Source organism: Coregonus lavaretus (genome assembly GCF_964263955.1).
Source record: "Coregonus lavaretus genome assembly, chromosome: 37".
Classification (NCBI taxonomy): domain Eukaryota; kingdom Metazoa; phylum Chordata; class Actinopteri; order Salmoniformes; family Salmonidae; genus Coregonus; species Coregonus lavaretus.
The window spans coordinates 24483276-24496300 of NC_140024.1; the positions used below are offsets into that span (position 1 = coordinate 24483276).

The 13025-nt window shown below is 42.0% G+C and overlaps 1 protein-coding gene across 2 annotated transcripts; it reads right to left on the minus strand.

Annotated features, from left to right (window-relative positions):
• Positions 1-17: 17 nt before the first annotated feature.
• On the minus strand, positions 18-9948 carry LOC311111645 (signal peptide peptidase-like 2A). 2 transcript variants are annotated; one of them, XM_084154424.1, is made up of 17 exons: positions 9778-9948; positions 9168-9278; positions 8744-8926; positions 8487-8576; positions 8177-8310; positions 7896-8062; positions 7593-7689; positions 6897-6998; positions 5639-5720; positions 5057-5131; positions 4897-4953; positions 4398-4445; positions 3288-3387; positions 2238-2318; positions 1963-2123; positions 1700-1733; positions 18-731 (listed from the first exon to the last, which is right to left on the minus strand). In XM_084154424.1, the coding sequence occupies exons 1-17, from the start codon at positions 9829-9831 to the stop codon at positions 691-693; spliced, it is 1617 nt and encodes a 538-aa protein (XP_084010550.1). In that variant the 5' UTR covers positions 9832-9948; the 3' UTR covers positions 18-690. The 2 variants fall into 2 exon arrangements, with proteins under 2 accessions (XP_084010550.1, XP_084010551.1); XM_084154425.1 differs by lacking the exon at positions 4398-4445 and having other exon boundaries at positions 9778-9934.
• Between the last annotated feature and the right edge of the window lie 3077 nt (positions 9949-13025).

Below are 13025 nucleotides of genomic sequence, written 5' to 3' on the forward strand. Positions count from 1 at the left end.
AGCAGTAACACAGCTGATTCAACTAATACAGTGAGTCTTTATTGGAGTCTATGATTATTTGAATCAGTTATGTCATAGTTCTAACTGTGAGCTTTAAAAATACATGAAGAAGTGTTAGATAAAGTACAGGCCATAGAACACATTATAAGGACACACTCAGAGCTGAAATCAGAATGGACTAATTTAAGGCAACAAAAGCAATCAAAGATTGTGTTTCTCAATAATACAAACAAGTTATACAGAAAACCCCAGAACAGCAGTTATTTAAAAAAAATTCTAACTTCATCTACAGTTTAACTTTCACTTTAAAAAACCCACAAACCTGCTAACATAAGTATTAAAGTGCTTTCTCAATAAATCACTTGTATCGGTTACCAAGGCAATACAGTTTAGGCATCATTTTAATATTATAGTTCCTCAAACACCCCATAATATGAACACACTGCATTCTCAGCCACTAGTCAGCCTCTCAAATTAACTGTCTCACTGTCCAATCAACCCATACCCCTAACCCACCCCTGACCCCTAACCCCTCCCCACTACATTTCCCCAGTATAAATCTGTATTGATTGATAGACTAGCTATAGTATTTCCCTTGCATCCCATGGATGATGAACTAGATGCTTGATTTGAAGAGTAGAAAAGAGCCCCAGCAGTTGGTTTGTTGGTTGGCTCCTGGATCAGCTGTAGTCAGCACTTTCCTCCTCTGCTGTCATAGTCAGGTGTTCCATCTAGGAGAGGGAGTAGAGGAGTTTATCAGTATAAGACAGACATCAGTGATACAACATAAAGCTTAGTCCAGTAGCCAACAGACAGTCTGCTGTGCACAGCACAGGTTTATTCAGGAGGGTGGAACTGTACAGAACGTTCATGTAGAACAGACATTCATCTTCTTTGTCATAGAGAATAGTCCATTGTGTCCATTCTATGCATTGCATTTCTAACTGCAACGTTCTGAAATTTTCACCCTTCTGAACAGCAGCAAACCACAGGTTTACAGAAAGCATGACGACACGCACATGACAAAACATAAACAACAAACAAAGCTCCCACATCTCAACACAGCTGCACAGGGAAAATTCAAACCCATGAAAACGTTATGAGAGGGTTGTATTCTGGTTAGGAGAGAAAACAATTAAGGGATGCAGACATTGACAAACAGACTAAAGAAATAAAACAATAGAAACATACTTTTCTAAGCAACATGTGTGTGTGTGTCGTATGTGTGTGTCCAAGCTAGAGTGAAATCTGTGGCACCACTGGCATTTCCAGGACTCTAGTGACATCTAGTGGCCATGTTGGGTACTGCTGATCTGAGTATGTAACATTATATTATACATAATAATAATAATAATATGCCATTTAGCAGATGCTTTTTTCCAAAGCGACTTACAGTCATGCGTGCATACATATTTTTTTTTTGTGTATGGGTGGTCCCGGGGATCGAACTCACTACCTTGGCGTTACAAGCGCCGTGCTCTACCAGCTTTATGAACATACATAACTCAATTTGACATTGCAGTGTTATGTTTTTAATTTGCTAAATTTTTTAAGTAAAGGCTGAAAGGCTGTGAAAAAAGAAAAAAGAATGCTAGTCTAGAGACACAGGGTAGGTAGATGGCGGGGAGGATGCAGGAGAAGGGAGCGTGAGTAGCCTTGACTGTTGTCAGTGGTTAGAGGTCAGGGAGTGAAAGCACACCTGGCAGTAAGGGTTCCCTGGTGGAGTCCAACACCTGATGGAGATTCAATTATCATCATTACATCACACACTACTGTATAACAACCCTCCATATTAGAAATATATCATGAGAACAAAATTTTTTATAATCAAATGTATAATAATTTCCTGAGTTGTTTGAATTCAAATGGAATTAGGCCCAAACCCTTTGAAGTGATCAAATATTCAATTAAATTAAATAAATTGAATCCCCCCAAAGGAAAAGTGTCTTGTCGTCCTCTCACCTCGTACGTGGTCCCGTTCCAGAACTGCCTCATCTCCCCTCTCCTCCAGGCCAGCAGAGCAGATACCAGCAGGGTGACTGGAACCAGGTAGAGCAGGGCTGGCTGCCCCATCTTAGTCACCAACATCACCGCAAACGTCACAACCATACCACACAGGTAGGCTGGGGAGGGAGGGGGGTGGGTGGAGAGGAGAGGAGAGGAGATGATCAAAACGATGATGATGATGATGATGATGATAATGATCAGTAATGTATTGATAATGTCCATGTCATTACCTATGCAGCAGCAGAAAAGGTAGATCTTCTTGGGGCTGTTGACCCACACATCAAACCTGCTGCAATAGGACACCAGAAGACCTGTTGGACCAATCAGCAAACAGAATATATGAAGGTCTGAAGCTATCGTCCAATGAGAAGGCAGAACAGAAGGGTGTGAACATGGAGCTGATACTGAGGCTTTAAAATCGCTCCTGGAAAAAAAATTACTTCATGAACAGATCTAGGATCAGCTTACACGCCAAACTTCCTAATTATAACCATTATAGAGGGAAGCATAATACTGATCTTACATCACTGTTTAGAGACACGGACCTATAGGGCTCTGGTTAGGGTTGCAAAGCTACCGGTAATTAACAAAGTTACCAGAATCTTAAGTAATTTTGGTAATTAACAGGTAATCTATGGTAATTTTTCTGTGTCCATATTGTCCATGAGTATCCAGTGGATAGACCATATGGTTCAAGAAAAAATAGCCTAATTCATGAAAAAAGCATTTAATCAACAATAGCATTTATTTTCTATTAACTCTGCAACACTTCCAACTATTGACTTTCTTCACAACTGACACCAGCTTGGCACAAAAATATTTACAACAAAGACATATTAACATAGTAAAATAAATAGAAGTGTGTAAAAAGAATATAAAGGATATTTCATGCTGATACCCTCATGTTAAACACTAATGGCATTCACTAAATTTATGGTTTATAATGTTTTACAGTTGTCATTATATTTTTTTATTAAAAAATCATCTTATTTGATTATTGTATATATTTTACATGTGATAAGGCCACACAGAGGGCCAGAGATAATTACAGACACCTGTGATAATCTGAAGTACCCAAGGCCACTAGATGTCATCTGATAAAATAGAAAATAAAAATATACGTTACCGTAATTCTGGTAGTTTACTGGTAAATGTTAAAAGTTTCCAGTAATATATCCTCCCTTTGCAACCCTAGCTCTGGTCAAAAGTAGTGCACTATATAGGGCATAGGGTGACATTGCATAGGGTTGACATTTGGGATGCAACCATGTTTATCTCACCTGGTACGATAATGTCCCCATAGCCCAGGATGGAGAACTGCATGCCACACAGGTTCTGTGCCCATGAAGAGAACCGTGGAACACGCATCACTACCGGGAGCTACCAGGGAGAGAACACAGGCAACAGTCAACTAACGGTCAACTAACGATTAAATAAAAACCATCTAACACTCTGTTAAATAACAATTGACTAAAAGTTAACTAAAGCTCAACCAAAACTAAACTAAAGAATAATAAAAACTCAACAAAAATCAATCACAGAGACACATCCTGAGGATTAGGAGTGTTCACTATAATATATTCTGAATCGAAACCAACTACAGTACTTCCATTTAAAAAAACAGAAAACAGACATACATGTAATGTCAATATGCCAACTGTCAAGCCATAGTGATTGTTAATGACATGAACATGAGACACACAGGAACGCAATCAGTTCACCACCAAATCACACAGCAAATATATCAATGTTTTATTAAATGCAGATTAAGCCCTCATTATTTAAACTCTTAGGCTACAACGCAATGACTTGAGATTGTGTAATATTGTATAATAGCACAGTAAAGTTTGTTAGAGACAGGATTTTTCCCTGGTCAGGTCACGTGAATAAAAACTCTTGGCCCCACACATGAGGAATCAGATGTTAACACAGTTGTCACATGACATAAGAGCCAGTCATGTGACGGTTGGTTGGTATGTGCTGTATGTTCTTGCTCTCTCTCTGCTGATAGTCATGTAAGGGACTAGTGGAGATGGGGCCATTTCACTACAGCTTTTAAAAGGAACAATCTACAATATTTACAGCAATATATACATTCCCATTTATTCTTTAAGAATACGACTTATAAATGCCTTATGAACTTAGTATAACCATCTTACCCCAGCATAAAATATATGGTTGTTTTACTTCATTGTTTGTAAACAATGTATTTGTAAAACTAACAACATATAGCTTTAAACTATGGCTTTAAACATATGGGCTTAATCCAAACAATGGTATAGCGCAGAGATGAATGGCTAGGTGGGCGGGCAGGGTGTGAATAAATGAATGCATTTATTTGATCATTAACAGTACATATGAAGCTGAGTGGTAAAGCGGTGGGGTCTTACTTTCTCATATGTAGTCGAGGGTTCGGCTGGCACCTCCACCGTGTTACCCTGCGTCGAGACAGAACACCCCAACCAGACGCAGTCAGTTTGCATCCTAAATGCCACCCTATTCCCTACATAGTGCACTACTGTTGATCAGGGCTCTGGTCAAAAGTAATGCACTGTGTAGGGAATAGGGTGCCATTTGAAACACATCCTCAGTTAGACAGTAAGCCATTCCGACCCCGAGGGAAATCTAATCTACACCGCAATGCTGCAACGGAACACAGCAGATGAGATCACAACTACGCAGCCTGATTCTAGTCAGGGCCAGGAGTGTTTACTGGGTCGGGGAACACTCAGTCAAGGAAAACTCCTGACCTTACTGATTGTTAATCAAGCCATTTTAACATCCAGAGATTGAAGATTCAAGTTTTGACAGACAGACAGACAGATCGAGAGAGAGAGACATACAGGCAGGCAGACAGACAGACATGCAGACAGACAGACAAGTGGTTACCTTCTCTCCTGCTGCGTCTGGACCCATGGCCACTTGGACCATGATGCTCTCCCCATTCTGTAAAATATTAAACATTTAAAACGAGGGACAATGTATTTAACCTTTCTATGAAAAAAAATAAGACAATATTGCACTGTATTTAAAGGGAAAAGTGACTCACCGGCATGAACAGAGGAGTGATGAAGACAAAGAATACATCATACAGCAGCAGCAGACTCAACAGGATCACACAGATCTGAGGAGGGAGAGGGGGGGGGGGTGGAATGGAAGACAGGTGAGGGGGAGAGAAAGAGAGAAGAAAGAAAGAGAGGGAAAGTGAGAACAGATGTTTAGAGACGTGTCCACAGACTTAGTTAGACAACATATTTTTATCGGTCTGTGAGGGCATGGGCGGCGCCATTGAGGCCATCTCCATTTTAGAGTAGTCCATTTTCTTCTTCTACTACTTTATGAGTTGGTAAACAAACTGAAAGGGGGCATACTGCCACCTGTAGTGTGTTGTTTGAACAGGTATAAAGCCAAGGTTGGCAATTTACTGCCACCTGCAGTTATGGAATGTTTGCTCACGAGTATACTTCATTGGCTGATCCCACCCAGCTGACTACTTTAAAACGGTGGAAGTCCTCAATGGCAATGTCCATGCAAAAACGGTTTATTTCCAAGTAGTGATCTCTATCTATCTCTATGGTGGCCCTCATTGTGACTGGAGATCAGAGGTGAGAGGTCAGAGTGAAGATTTCACCTTGAAGTTGGACAGTGAGATGGTCTTCAGGAAGTTGAGACAGAAGGCCACACCCAGGAGGTCCTGCAGGATCCAGATCCACCTGGCAATAGAGTAGAGTAGTTTTTTTCAACAACACACTTCAGCCTGTCAACTAACTATTAAATACAACCAAACTGATTTAATAAAGGTCATAAAGAAATAGGTTATAAAGTGCATGTCAAGCTTATCACCCTCACAAACATAAGGACAACCATTGACAATGGTTCCTGTACTTTACCCTGAAATGGCCCAAGCATTCATTGTTAGTTTAGTTTTAGTTCAATTTTTTCTGAAAGCAAAAATGAGAGCATTTTCCCAGTTATTACATTTACATTTTAGTCATTTAGCAGACGCTCTTATCCAGAGCGACTTACAGTTAGTGAGTGCATACATAATTTTTTTATTTTTTCATACTAGCCCCCCGTGGGAAGCGAACCCACAACTCTACCAACTGAGCTACATCCCAGCCGGCCATTCCCTCCCCTACCATGGACGACGCTGGGCCAATTGTGCGCCGCCCCATGGGTCTCCCGGTCGCGGCCGGCTACGACAGAGCCTGGATTCGAACCAGGATCTCTAGTGGCACAGCTAGCACTGCGATGCAGTGCCTTAGACCACTGCGCCACTCGGGAGTATGATCCAGTGAACTAGTAAATGTGTAATCTGAGTGAGTTATAATGTGTGGGGTGGTGGAAAGGGAAGTGAAACCACATTCTCTAGAACATTATAATTATCCACCATGCTTTGCTTATGGAAAAGTTTCATACGACATTAGCTGTGGACAGTGTGTTGCTGTTGTAGACTGGGGACATTTAGTTATCATGTCTACTAATACTTCTACTGCGCTAAGGACTAAGGACAGTCACTAGCCTGTATGAACACACACACTACCCACCATGATGTTATTCTGTTATTGGGCATTAGTGGGACTAACGGTTTCGGTCTGTCAGAGAGTGCGTCCCAAATAGTACCCTACTCCCTATAAGTGCACTACTTTTGACCAGCAAAAGTAGTGCACTATATCAGGAATAGGGTGCCATTTGAGACACAATCAGAGACAGTCAATGAGGCAGTGAGGGATGCTGAACTAAACTAAACTAACACCAACAACACGCCTCTACTCTGCTGATGACGTCCGAGTCCTCCAGACTCCCTCATCCTGATGTCCCAGCCACAGCATTCCAAAGGGTTGTATCAGTGTGCGTGACTGTGTCAGTGTGTGTGTGATAGACAGTACCTGTCCTCGTTCCTGTAGACTCCCCAGACCACGGCTACGGTGACACACACAGCAGACAGCAGCACCGACCTCACGGATACACTCCTACCCAGGACCGTCACACTAGAGGAACACAGCACACATGAGAGAAGAGAGAGAGTGCACAGGCAACCACAGAAAGGTCCGTATGACTCACAAAAACATGTGTGTGTGTGTGATGTTCGAGGAGACGGGTGCGTGTGATTCACTTAAAAAAAAACTTCTCTCAGAACTTCCATATGAAACTATGACCGATGAGTTGTTTATGACAGACAGAGAAACAGACAGGGAGGACAGATGTCTATGGAACAGACAGAGGAACAGACAGGGAGGACAGATGTCTATGGAACAGACAGGAAGGACGGATGTCTATGGAACAGACAGAGGAACAGACAGGAAGGACAGAAGTCTATGGAACAGACAGGAAGGACAGATGTCCATGGAACAGACAGAGAAACAGACAGGGAGGACAGATGTCTATGGAACAGACAGAGGAACAGACAGGAAGGACAGATGTCTATGGAACAGACAGAGGAACAGACAGGAAGGACAGATGTCCATGGAACAGACAGATGTCTATGGAACAGGGAAATAGTCTCAAGCTTTACGTTGTTACCATAGAAAACCTTGACACTCTGTAAATACCATGATTTTAAAGGGGGGGGGGGGGGGGTGTACCTCATGGGGCTACACTTGGCCAGGTCCAACAGGGCATCCAGACAGCTGAAGAGGGCGGTAGCAGACGCTAGGCAGAATATGGCGATGATCACATACACTGGAAAACACACAAATACACAGAGAAAATATAAAAACACACCTGAACGAACTCCTTATGAGACAATCATTGAGTGTCTAACAGCTTTTGGTGTGGTATGTTTGCTTTGCATATAAAACTGTTAATAAACTGTTAATGAACTTAACACATTGTGAAAATGTAATACAAATACATTAAGCAGTGTATGTCCAGAGTGAAAGACTGACCCAGGTACTTGTAGAAGAAGTACATGAGTACCAGCATCAGACACATCAGCGCTACAAAGATGACCACCTTCAGGGGAGAGTGCAGAGCCAAGTCCCCACTGTCACTCTTCTCCTCTCCTCCCCCTCCCCCTCCTCCTCCTCCTCCTCGAGATGCACTCAGCCTCTCTCTGACACACAGACACACAGACTGTTACACAGAGTGTAGAGTGGCTGAAGAGTGGACAGCATGCATGGCTGTCCTTTTCCGAAGGAAATAAAGAAACGTGTGTGTGCAGTCTCACCTCTCACAGGCTCCGCTCCAGTAGCCTCCCAGAGCAACAGTCACCACTCCTATGAGTAGCATGACCACAATGCTGGCATCAAACACAGGCACCGCCGGGGCATACAGCCTAACCTGCATCTCCTCACCAAACACCTGGAGAAACACACAGAGAGATCATACACTAACACACCTGAGGAGACACACACACACTAATGTCTCATGTATATTCTTATTGATTGAAAGATATACTGTAGATACATGTTTTTGCATTAAATCAGAAGGCGTGAATAAGCACTATACCAGAGGACCTACAGTTCCAGAGAACTCACATTCTGTGCGTCCAGGAAGTCCCTGTATCTCATCAGAGCCAGCGGAATCTGAACCTTCTCATCCTCTGTCACATTGGCTGCCGGGGGACTCTTTAGAACCAATCAGATGAGATATAAAACAAAACACAGGTCTGAAAAAGCACACTCAAAGATGTAGGCCTATCATGTTATACCATAGATGTAAATTAAGTGCTGCATCATAGACACATTGGAGGTAACACTATTGATACATTGTAGATCCATTATCAAAGCCTTACCATAGATGTATTGCTGGCAACGATCAGAGCGGCAGCCCCCAGGTCCTGGGCTACCAGAGCCTTCTGGTTAAAGGTACACTTCCCTCTCATGACCACCACCGCCTTGCCCCTCACTGTGGCCGGGCTCACCCCTGCAGAGCTACAAAGTAGGCTGGAGGACAGGTTCACCAGGGGATACGCCGTCTAACACAGGACAACAGGTAGGGTTAGACAATCAATCAATATATTAATAGCTATGATGTATTGTCACTGTAGAAAGGCTGAATCCCAGAGCCACTAAACAGCAGGCTGGATGTCAGGTGAGGTTCACCTAGTTCTGTTGGTTCACCAACACATACTAAAGTCTAACAAAGTCGAGGCTGGAGCAAATGGGTGCATAGGGCAGCTGAATATCAGAATGGTCATGTTGTTGGACTGGACTTACAGCAGCGCTGAGGGAGAGTGACAGGTTGGTCCATAAGGAGTTGTAGACCAGGCAGTATTCTTTATCTGTGGCTCCATTTGAGATGTGCAAGATTGCCTCTTGACAGTTCACCTGTGTGGAATAAAAACAGTAACTAAGTGAAATACATAGAACGCAACATGTATTTCAGAGTATACAAAGTATAAGAAACAACAACAGCTCGTTTGTTCAGAGACTGATCAGTGTTAGCAGTGTAACACTTTTTCATTACACTGTCAGTATCTGTTCCATTCTGAAGCTTGCCTGGGAAGTTAGGTACTTCCCCATAGCCAAGCCATAAAAGAGCTCAGCTGGCTAATTTAGCTGAGGGCTAATTGGCTAGCTAGCTAGATGAAGATGGCAAACCTGCCTAACAGGATAAAGACACTCGAAATGACAATTGTAAAGGTGACATTATCCATTTGTCGATAGTATTTGTGAAATAAATGTCACATAGTTGTCTACATGTCGACATAGTTGGACATGGCTTGCTTGCTAGCTAGCTACATGTTACAGCTATCTCTGTATTGTTATGATAAATAACGTTAGCTAGCTAGCTTTACCTACAATAACAGCTAACTGCCTATTTTACCTGAGATGACAGGAGAATGACTGATAAAATAATAATCCACGGAGTTTTTGCCATGTCGGTAACATCCGTGATTGAGTAAAAATCGTGTTCAGAAAGAAAACGCTAATCTGTGATTTGGCACGACACTAGTTTCAACATCGTCCCTTTTATTGTACTCGCATCATCGTTTTCAGAGTTAGCCATTCACTTCCTGTTCCTCATGCGGATGGATCTCGTGAAAGCTGACAACATCTTGGCAAATGCTGACATGCACTGCATTTTATCAATGCATTCACTGTTCCCATATCATTATATGTCAATATTTCTTCTCAGTATAAATATCATGAGAAAAGTTGTTTATTATGTAACTGTCTGCATGTGTACCAAAGATAATTATAACTAACCCAAGATAGTTCACCTGTGATGTGTCCGAGTTACCCCTTCTGTCTGTGAGTGTAATGGGAAACTAAGTCATCCATTACAACCAAAGACTGTGTGATTATGGCGCTTTCAAAACAACTGGGAACTCGGTCAAATCATGACGTCAGTGAACTTCAGGTCAGAAAGAAGGAGCTCTAGAAAGGTGCCATAGTTTCCGACTTGGAATTCCAAGTTGGATGACCATTCAAAAGATTTTTCCCAGTCGGAGCTTGATTTTTTCCAGAGTTCCCAGTTGTCTTGAACGCACTGATTTCGGAAGTGAGAGATTTCAGAGTTCCCAGTTTTTTTGAATGCGGCATTTCAACCCACAGCCTGTCTGTGGTTTGTGAGACAAATGTCAAAGTCATGCCAGATGACAATGGTAGAATCTCAATTGCATACTCCGTGCGTCCTCTCCTCGCCTCCTCAAAACCCATTGGAAGAGAAAGCCCGGGGTACCTCCTCTCTGACCTTCTCCTCCAATGGGTTTTGAGGAGGCGAGGAGAGACAACACGAGGAGATTTTCTCCTTGTCCCCATATTGTCCATGTAGGAGGGGTAAGTGTTAATAAAATCTACTTATCATAGTGATGGGTCATTCATCTGAGTTTCCCAAATTGCACCATTTCCTTTATAGTGCACTACTTTTGACCAGGGCCCATAGGGTAGTAGTTCACAATATAGGGTATAGGGTGCCATTTAAGTGTTCCTAGAGAGGACGATCAGATATTGCTACAGTCAAACCTGACAAAGAAAGACTTTTCTAAGATGGCATAGAAAACAATTTTTATTACGATTCTAGCTAATGAATGAGAAAAATACATGTATAAAAACACATTGGCTGAAATCAATGCAAAAGCTTAAAAGCTTTTGAACAAGTGTGTACAAGAAACAAAATGGTCCAGTGTGCCCTACCTACACATTTCAAGTTTATTGGAAAACAGCATTCTCTATTTACTCCTGAAGGCAACTCAAAGAATATGGGATATTTAACAGAATAAAGCAGTTAACATGGCCTATGTCCCCAACAGCAACCTATGCCCTATATAGTGCATTATTTTTGACCAGGGCCCATGTGTCTCTGGTCAAAAGTAGCACACTATATAAGGAATAGGGTTCCATTTGGGATGCAAACAGACATTGTTTAAAAAGTCTCTATGATTTGATAATGAACCAGATACTACTAATCATGTGCTTCGTATCTCCACAGTGGCCCAGCCACCACACGAAAGGTAATTTTTCCACAAATCCGACTATAAATACAGGCAAGACCTAAAAACACGACCACACACTCCTGAACATTTTTTGGGGAAACATTTGTTCACACAGGCACACGCACAGCCGCACACACACACAGACTACTCTTACAGTGCAACAGCATGGCAGACAGACAGATAGCGGTGATTTAATATAAATGAATTATATACAGGTTCCTGGGGAGCAGAGCAGTGGTTTCATCATTTGGTCGTTTGTCTGGTTCAGATAAGAGTGTTTTTACAACGCCTCCTCTTCAGATCTACAGCAGTAGTTAGCACAGGCTTCTTATCAGACTGTGGAGAAAGAATACATACATACATCACATTAATGCAGCTGGCAAATTCACATTCATGTAAAGTTTAAAACACACATTACACAAACGTTGAATGAAGCTTTCGTAGACACAAGGAGCATGTTAACAGTACTGATAACACGTTGACATCACAGTAGCAACACAGTCCTGATAATACGTTGACATCACAGTAGCAACACAGTACTGATAATACGTTGACATCACAGTAGCAACACAGTCCTGATAATACGTTGACATCACAGTAGCAACACAGTACTGATAATACGTTGACATCACAGTAGCAACACAGTCCTGATAATAAGTTGACATCACAGTAGCAACACAGTACTGATAATACGTTGACATCACAGTAGCAACACAGTACTGATAATAAGTTGACATCACAGTAGCAACACAGTCCTGATAATAAGTTGACATCACAGTAGCAACACAGTACTGATAATACGTTGACATCACAGTAGCAACACAGTACTGATAATAAGTTGACATCACAGTAGCAACACAGTCCTGATAATAAGTTGACATCACAGTAGCATTACAGTCCTGATAATACGTTGACATCACAGTAGCAACACAGTCCTGATAATACGTTGACATCACAGTAGCAACACAGTACTGATAATACGTTGACATCACAGTAGCAACACAGTACTGATAATAAGTTGACATCACAGTAGCAACACAGTCCTGATAATACGTTGACATCACAGTAGCAACACAGTCCTGATAATAAGTTGACATCACAGTAGCAACACAGTCCTGATAATACGTTGACATCACAGTAGCAACACAGTACTGATAATACGTTGACATCACAGTAGCAACACAGTACTGATAATACATTGATATCACAGTAGCAACACAAAAATCTAATTTATTTGTCACATGTGCCATTTACAACAGGTGTAGACCTTACCGTGAAATGCTTACTTACAAGCCCTTAACCAACCATGCATTTAAGAAAAATAAGAGTTAAGAAAATATTTACTAAAAAAGTAACGAGGGTATATACAGGGGGTATCAGTGCCGAGTCAATGTGCGGGGGTACAATGCAAATAGTCCGGGTAGCCATTTGATTAACTGTTCAGCAGTCTTATGGCTTGGGGATAGAAGCTGTTAAGGAGCCTTTTGGACCTAGACTTGGCGCTCCGGTACCGCTTGCCGTGCGGTAGCAGAGAGAACAGTCTATGACTAGGATGGCTGGAGTGTTTGGCAATTTTTAGGATCTTCCTCTGCCACCGCCTGGTATAGAGGTCCTGGATGGCAGGAAGCTTGGCCTC

Coding starts and splice junctions, on each gene's coding strand:
- LOC311111645 (XM_084154424.1), bottom strand. CDS start 9,831: ATGGCAAAAACTCCGTGGATTATTATTTTATCAGTCATTCTCCTGTCA. Junction 8,063..8,176: donor TGGAGCGGAGCCTGTGAGAG/GTGAGACTGCAC, acceptor TCTGTGTGTCAG/AGAGAGGCTGAGTGCATCTC. Junction 3,388..4,397: donor CCTCGACTACATATGAGAAA/GTAAGACCCCAC, acceptor TCTCCCTGGTAG/CTCCCGGTAGTGATGCGTGT.